We start from the raw sequence: 9169 nt of genomic DNA, 5'->3' as shown, positions 1-9169 counted from the left end.
TCCTGGAAAGGGTTAAACCGGGTGGCTCTTTGGAGGCAAGGATTCTGAGGCTCCGTCTAACATACTTTGGACATGTTGTAAGAAGAGACAGGTCCTTGGAGAAGGACATCATGCTGGGGAGGGTGGAAGGACAGTGCAGGAGGGGAAGGCCCTCTATGAGGTGGATTGATTCGGTGACTGGGGAAGTCGGGATGGGAGTGTCAGGGACAGTGCGATTGGTACAAGACAGAGCACAGTTTAGGGCTGTTGTACATAGGGTCACTATGAGTCACAAGCGACTCGACGGCACATAACAACAACAGTGACGCCTGCAGTCGACTATGAAATACATCGAAAAATAAGGTATATGGATGGATAGACAGAAGAATGTGCAGAGAAGTGGACAAACAAGTACAATGTTTATGGTACAATTGAGATATTGGATACTGTCTTTTCCCTGTACACTTTTCTATGTTTTTCAAAATTTTTAAAATACAAAGAATAAAAGTAAGGATTTTAAACTAGATAAATCACATAAAGGAAAACTAATGCAAGTCAGAAGCCATGGTCACAAGAGGTGGACCTACCAGAATACAATGTAGAAGAAATGGTCAACAATTTAGTGGAGAACTAACAAAAGCCTATATAGGTCTGCAGGAGTAAAACAAAGTTGAATATAATTGTTAGAATAAGCAATCAAATTTGACCCTATATTTTTTTAAAAATTTTATTTTATTAATTTTAATGAATATTTACAGAAATTTTGGATTTCCATTCATTCATTGTTGCACTTGATCCTATATTTTTTTTTAAATTTTTAATTTAGTTTGTAAGTCTTTCCTAATTATAAGAGGGAAAGTCTACTAATCATACCAAAATCTTATTGGTGGAAAAATAAATGATTCTTTTTTTAATTCCTAAAATATAATCAATTTTGCTTTCTCTGACTTTCATTTTTTTCCATGCCCAGTAATTCAGTAATTTTCCATGTCACTTTAACCTCTTTCCTTCCCTCCCCTCTTCCTCCTCTCTCACCAGGAAGTTGTAAAAGAATTACAGAAACTTTGTCTCAATGATGATCTGGATATTGGCAAGTTTATGAGTTATTTTTACATGGACTGGTCAGAAAAACAGGAAAGTTTAGGGTCTTTTTCTGAAATCTAAATAATAAACTAATACTACAAGGAGAAAAAAGAAACTCTCTTTATGATAATTTTATTTTTAATATTTGCTTACGCATCCACTTCCATAAAGAGCTTGCTTCTGAAAACCCTATGAACCTGGAGAAAGGATGAAAATCACATAAGTGTTGAGGACTTTCACTCATAGGGTCGCTATGAGTCACCTACAACCCGATGGCACTTAACAACAATAACAATCATTTATACAGCATGACTAATAAAATCACAAAACGGGTAAATGAATAATCATACAAAGAAATACCTGAACTGGGCAGGGCTACAGAAATGCACATGGGACAGACCTTACACATGCAAAAGGATGTCTGAATTTCAACATGGGAAAATCCTTTCTTTTTATACTGCAGTTAAAAATAATTTAATTTTCCACTGAAATGACAGTGAAGAGTGGGGCAATACTACAAAATCACTGATGCTTTAATAAGGTAAAAAGTTATATATTTGAAGAACATTCTAGAAATTATCACTTCAGATGATTCTGGGTGATGGATAGCATGAAGAATGCTATATGACTTGTTAAAAATAAAGGATTTCTTCACAGAGGACAGAAAAGGAACTGGTATTTATTTAATTGTACCTTGTGCTAGTCAGTACCAGTCAGAACAAGACCAGAAGCCAAGTGTGCAACACAGTATTAACTGCTCAGATAAAAATTCACGCAAAACATGAAAATGAAAACAAGTCTGGGAAACAAACTATGAACCTAAGGCTAAACAAACTATGAACCTGAGGCTATCTCATCAGAATTTAGAGGCTGCCCCAAGAATAGAACTGATGTACTGAACACTTAAGGACTAACAACCAGCAAGTTAATGTAAGCAAAAAAGTTATTAAAAGGACAGGAAATAAAATCTCAAATGGGATATTTTGAGACTATGAAACTTGCTCCTTAACATGCTGTTGCTATTGTTACATGCCATCAAGTAGAACCAGCTCAGTAAATCATCTAGGCAGGAGCTCTGGTGGCTTAGTGGTAAGGAGTTGTGCTGCTAAATGAAAGGCACTCAGTTTAAATTTATCAGCTTCTCTTGTGTAATACACTGCCTTTGAAAACCTGCTGGAGGGTCAGCAATCAGTCAGTTCCAACTCAGTGGTACACAAAAATAACAAAAAATGACACAGGAGGAGACCATCATGCCTTCAATACAGATTATATCTCCAATTCAAGAAGACAAAAATCCTCACCACTGTACCAAAAGACAACATTATGATAGATGGAAAAGAGATTGAAGTTGTCAAGGATTTTACTTAGATCCACAATTAATATCCATTGATAAGGAAATCAAAAGATGTGTTGCACTGGGAAAATCCATGATCAAGATCTTCTTTAATGTGCTAAAGAGAAAGGAAGTCAATTTATAGACTAAGGTGTGCCTGACCCAAACCATCATATTTCCCAATGTTTTTCATATATGTGAAAATTGGACAATGAATATGGAAAACCAGTGATGAATTGATGCTGCTGAACTATGGTGTCAAGTAAGAGCACTGAATATCCTATGGACTGCCAGGCAAGTCAGTCTTGGAAGGATACACAACCAGTTTGCTACGTAGAGGTAAGGATTGTGAAACTTCATCTCACATGTTTTGGGCATTTTTTTCAGGAGGGATCAGTCACTGGGAAAAGGCATGCTGGAAAAGGCAGAGGGTCAGCAAACAAAAGGAAGATGACCCCATCGAGATGGACTAACAGTGACTGCAACAATGAGCTTGAGCATGAAGAAGATCATGAGGATTGTGCAGGATAGAGAAAGATTTCAATCTGTAGTTTACAGGGTGAGCTGTAGCTGACTCGATGGCACATAACAGCAATAACAAAGATAACACAGACATAATAAAAGTAGAAGAGTCAAAAGGATTTCAAAGTGTGGCCCAAGAAAACAAACTATTTAAAATTAAATATGCAGAGACATGAATTTAGAAAACCTAAAGAGAAAAACGAGGGAGGTCTGGTGGCTTAGTAGTGAAGAGCTGGATTGCCACTCCAAAAGCATTTGGTTTGAATTCACCAGTTTCTCTGTGGAAAAAAGATGGGCAATCTCCCCCTATGTAATTAACTGCCTCTAAAAACCCTTTTATGAGTCACAAGCGACTCGACGGCACATAACAACAACAACAAAAACCCTCTGGAGGGTCAACTATGAGACGATGGTACACAATAACAATGATAACAAAGAGAAGAACATGCTCAGTATTTCTCAAGCTTACAGGAACTGAATAAAAAAGTCAAGCCTCAAGGTACGAGACTGCACGGTTCTATCTGCAAAGTATGGCATGACATGTTGTTATTGTTAAGTGCCCCTGATTTGTAGGTGACTCATAGGGACCCTATCAACGAAAGACCTGGACACCTGCATAACTTTTGTCCTTTCTCCAGGTTCATAGGGTTTCCAGAGGCATGCTATTACAAGCTTGTTTTAATCAGGGAGTTCCACCAAACTGTCTACCATGGGTAACCATTATCACATTGGATACATCAGTGTCACAGTGTTGAACTTCACAGTAACCACAAGTTACCTCTGTACAGCAAGTAGACATCTCAAAATAAAATGTAAAGAATATAGATACTTACAATATTTTTTCAAAAATGGCAAACATTCAGCCATTTCTGGAGGTAGCATATGAGCAAAAACCAGTAAGAAGACTAAAGGTAGTAAAATCCAAGTTGTACTGAAGGCACTGGGGAAAACCAAGCTACAGGAATTGAAACTACCAACTAACAATTATTATTTAATCTCCCATGCTCTCATAAATTAATTTGTTTTAAGAACATTAAAGGTAAAATGTAGTTTTTGTTTGTGTTGTTTAGGCAGAACCAACTCACAGACGACCCTCCAGTGGGTTTGCAGAGGCTATAAATCACATAGTAGGAGCCTGTCCATCTTTGTCCTTCAGAGCAAGTAGTGGGTGAATTCAAACTGTTTGCCTATGGGACGGGCAGCACAATTCCTTACCACCAGGCCACCAATGCTCCCTAATGGTCGGATCCAACAAACTTTTTCTTGTCACAATTCTGAACCAACATAACAGGAATTTTTCTGGGAAGTTTCTTTTAGATGGGATAAAATGTGGCACAAGTTAGAAGAGATAAGACTCGGTGCTATGAGACAAGACTCGGTGCTATGACAGGAACAGAACAAGCCCTCTCAACTCTGGTCACCGTGAGGAACCTCCTCAACACAGGGTGAGGCCAAGACATGGCAAGGCAGGCAAAGAACATGGAATTAAGAGGGCTCAAAGGAGACAAGAACCTTCCTCTAGACTGGCAGAATGAGAAAACCTTCCCTTAAAGCCAGCACCCTGAAGTCAGACTTCCAGCTTCCTAAACTGTACAGCTTCTGTTTGGTAAAACTATCCATTTGTGTTATCTGGTACAGCAGCACTAAGGAAGACAACTTCAACAAGAGGCCCTGATGGGCTCAAACACAGTCATGACTATGAAGACAGTGCAGGTCCACTCTGTTTTTATTGAAGAGGTCACTAGGAGTTGGATCAAATGGGTAGCTCTACCAATACATTCATAAAGGATGACAACTGAAGCAAAGAAAAACTTGAACAAGGAAGAAAATCAGGATGAAAAGTAAGGGATTAAGGAAATAGTTACTCCTGATGGAGGAGGATCAAAAAGCCCACAGACAGCAGTTACAAAGTAATCATATATAGTCAGTAGCTTTGTACATATTCCATCTATCCATCTGTATGTATTTCTCCAATGCATCCATTGCTTCCTATTGTCACTACTCTAGTACATATCCTTTATCAAGTTCTATTCAGAATTATTCAAACAGTCTCCAAACATATTTTGCTATTCCAGCCTATCAGCCCCTGATTAATGCTGCCTGCCATATATCTAGCTATAGACTCTTCCACATTTACACCACTATCCTCAACAAATGGAAGCATACTATACCTACTATTCTGCACTTCAGTTTTTTTTTGGGGGGGAGGGGTTATACGTTAATTTTTTAAGTGATCTTAAACAGCTTTTTAAAGTCATACACAGGTATCCACTTCTTTCTTTTCAAAGGCAACATAACTTGCAATTGTAAAGACATAATTCATTTAACCATTTCTCAACCCCTCAACACACCCCAAAAGGGATTCCTATCATTTCCAAGCTGTGTCATTACAAATCTGAGAATTAGATCATCAAATGTGAAAAGAAAATTGTTTGGGCTGTTTTACAGAAACATTCTTTAAAGAATAATATCAAGCTAAAATCTGAACAATACTAAGCTTTTCTATCCAAAAGCAAGGTATGCCTTTTCATTTATTTGTCTCCAAAGTTTTGATGTTTTCGTCATGTTATTATTGGTGGTGGTGCTGCTGCTGCTGTCAAGTGCAATTTACAGCAATCTTATGCACAACAGATCTGAACCCTGTCCTATCATGTGCTAACTTCACAATCTCTGATAAACGTTGAGCCCTCGGCTGTCATCACTGGGTCAATTCATCTGCTTGAAGGTCTTCCTTTGCTGTCCCTCCACCTTTCCAAGCACCAAGTCCTTCTCCAAGGAATGCCCTCTCCTAGCAAAACGCCCAAGGAACGGCAGATAAAACTTTTGTCATCCTTGCCTCCAAGGAGCAAACATCCTGGCTATGGTTTATCATACAGCTTGTACAGATAGATGTTTTGGTAATGATTAAAAATAGGATCTTTGCTTCTCTCATATGCTATAAGAAGGCTTGATTTTTATATAAGAAAGCTGTTGATTGTTACATATCAATTTTGTAATCAGCTTAAAACTCTTTTTTCTCTATATAAAAGTGATGTTTATCTTATTTTCTGGATTTTCAGGGGAAAATGTTTTATTTATTCATTTTCAATAATATATTCCTCATTTTTTTTCTTATACCTAACTGCACTGGATAAACATATATTAAAATGTTAATTATACTGGTATGATAATACTTTAATGAGAATGCTTTTAGTACTTAAATATTTAAGTATTCACCTATACAAGGGTTATAAAAACCTGGAATAGTTGTTGAATTTTATCAAATGTCTTTATTAAATGACTTTAAATTAAAAACAATGATCACATGAAAACTATAATATTATGGATCACATCCATAACTGTAATAGAAGTTATAACAATGGCATCTTCCTAAATAATTTCTTGTCTTTTCCAGAAAGGCATCATATTATTACGCATTTCCATCCTTTTACACATAATTTAGTCACATATACTTTTTCCTAATCCCTTACTATGCCCAGCAACAATAGCAAATTTCAACAGGGCAGCAAACAACAAATGCTGGCAAGGTTGTAGAGAGACTGGAATTCTGATTCACTGCTGGTAGGAGTGTAAAATGATATAGCCACATGGAAGGTGGTCTGGAGCTTTCTCAAAAAATTAGAAACAGAAATATCGTTTGATCCAGTAATTCTATCACTGGAAATAGATGTATGCACACCCCTATTTAATGCTGCATTATTCAAAATAGCAAAGAGATGGAAGCAACCTAAGTGCCCGGCAACAAATGAGTATATAGAAAAATTATGGTACACTCACATTCTGGAGTATTACACAGCACTGAAAACCAATGAACTTATAAATCATTACACAACATGAAACATGGGGAGCTTTGAGGACATTATGCTAAATGTCTCAGTCACAAAAGGACAAACACTGTATTACACCATTGTTATAAAATAGGACAGACATGGGGGTCTGGGGAGAGAATGGGAAAAGAGTAGGTAGATAATGAACACTATATTAGAACAGATGAGGGAAGAGCTGTCTGAAAGGAATATATGATTAGGCATTATATCTATGACAACAATCTTGAACAAAGGGTGCATTGTGGGGTGGGCTGGGGGAGAGGAAGGGAATGGAGGAGGAAGAAAATGTGCAACAATGGGAAAAAGTAATAAATATTTAAAAAAATAAAAAACACCAAATAAAAAACTTCCTAGGGGGAAAAAAAATTACTGGCTATGCTTTGTATCAGTGATTGATCTTTGATAAACTGTATTTGGTTGGTGAATTGTCAATATATGTCAAAAGCAATACTTCATTACCTTTGAACTATTAGTAAAAAAAAGATTTAAAAGTTTTTTCTGTAAGCTAAATAGATATAATTCTATTCTTATTTTATGATAAGTATATATTATATCCGTAACTTTTATCATCATTTCATTTTTAAATAATTTTTCATTTGCTTCTGTTAAAATTATTTCTTTAAAGTAAAATTTATTCCATTTTTTATTTTTTTCAAGCTCAGACACAATTAATAATATCTAGAAAATCCCATCAGACAAACATGCTATGTAAATATGGATGTCTAGGACATCACAGATGTGAGTATAATAAATAAGACTTTTAAAAAATAGAGGTATAATTATAGAGTATAATGACATGTGTTTAAGTAACTTGCATCAGAATTAGAGTATATAAACTGGAATACAGGCAATACAATTTGTTAATTCTGAGATCTTGCACACATTACTTTTTTTTTGTACACATTACTTAATGTCTCTGAGTCATTATAATAATTAGTAAAACAATGATAATAATACCTCACAGAATCAGTGGAAGTATTATAAAAAGTAATTCAAAAACAGCACTTTGGAAAATGCTGTAACTGGTTATAATTTTGGCAGTATTATGTAACTTTTTTATTGTATAAAGAAGTCCACAAATTATCTTTTGACAAAGAACAAACTGAAAATAAAACTTTTCTTTATCAAACATGTATGGTCTCTATATTTGCTGTCCTATTCTCAGATACTCTACAGACTAAGGACTTTGAGAATATGATTTTACCAATACCTCCTACTTTAATTAAAGGTTATATTAATAATGTTGGCCACAAATGCTTACCAACATAAAACTTCATTAGAACTTTGGCAAAAACTTCATTAGAACTTTAAAATAGTTTACATACCCTCAAGTCAGGGGAAAAGTTGTCTGCAGAAGTTGAAATGGAATCAGATGATATGACAGAAGCTGATTTTGTATGCACTGAATTCTCTGAATGAGACGTGGAAGCACTACAAAATACAAACACAGTGTTTTTAAAAATTAGAATATTTTATGACTAAGTTCAGAAATTACCTCTTATTAACTCATAACTCATAAAAACCCTTGCCAGAACCTATTCACAGGTGAACCTCCAGTAGTTTTCTTAAGTTGTAAATCACACAGGAGAAGACTGCCTGTCTTCCCACCTCAGAGCTGATGATGGATTTAAACCACCAGAATCAGCGATTAGGTTAATAATGCAACTCCTGTGGATTACACCACCAGAACTCCCTGCAAGTACCAAATCAGCATTCCACTTACTTATGTCTATTAGAAACCCACTGTATATTAAAACTCCCATCTGTCAACAATTTTATCTCTAAATAAGAAATTGCAAATTCTCTATTTCTGAGGTTAATATATTCTTACTGTGTTCCGTCTTGGAAAATGTCCTCAGTGCTCATGAACACACTCCTATCTAACTGCTTTCTAGTCTACAAAATGCTTTGAACTCCAACAAAGCATTACAAACCAGAATGAAATAGAAGCACTCTGCTGACCTAGCGGTAAGGAGCTGCACTGCCAACCCAAAGGCACACATTTTCTTTCTTTTTTTTATTAATTATTTATTTTTCATTTCCATGAACATCTATAGAGATTTTGGAATTCCATTCATTCATTGTTGCACCCTCCTCCCCACCAACCCCACCTCCACCCCTCCCCCGTTTGCTCCTCTCCTTGCCTCTCCTTGAAAAGCAAACGAAAAACTCCCTCACTGGTACACAATGCCCCCCCACCCCACACATCCCCCAACCCCACCCCCAAGCCCAGATATAATCCACTCTGCAACCCTCATTCCGTACTCTTATGATAAACATAATGCCCTAAAATATAATACTTTTAAAGTATTCTCTCCCCCATAGACTTCAATGCAGTAAACATAATTCATCCAGTTTTTCTCAGTCTTACCCACACCCCAATGCCAGCCTCATTCTACAACAGTGGCACCATATAGCATTTGTC

At 36.3% G+C, this 9169-nt stretch overlaps 1 protein-coding gene across 1 annotated transcript in view; it reads right to left on the bottom strand.

Moving 5' to 3' along the window:
• The window catches only part of MTMR2 (myotubularin related protein 2), a 149555-nt gene that overhangs the window by 104896 nt on the left and 35490 nt on the right, over positions 1-9169 (bottom strand). The window contains exons 2-3 of the mRNA XM_006887358.1: positions 8070-8175; positions 7204-7210 (exon numbers count right to left, since the gene is read on the bottom strand). Of these exons, the coding sequence (XP_006887420.1) occupies positions 7204-7210; positions 8070-8175 (113 nt within the window). The remainder of the gene's footprint in view (positions 1-7203; positions 7211-8069; positions 8176-9169) is intronic.

Source organism: Elephantulus edwardii, unplaced genomic scaffold (genome assembly GCF_000299155.1).
Source record: "Elephantulus edwardii isolate Elephantulus edwardi_28Jun2011 unplaced genomic scaffold, EleEdw1.0 scaffold00056, whole genome shotgun sequence".
Lineage (NCBI taxonomy): Eukaryota > Metazoa > Chordata > Mammalia > Macroscelidea > Macroscelididae > Elephantulus > Elephantulus edwardii.
The sequence above is the reverse complement of the archived record's forward strand: the minus strand, read 5'-3'. Positions and strand labels throughout refer to the sequence as shown.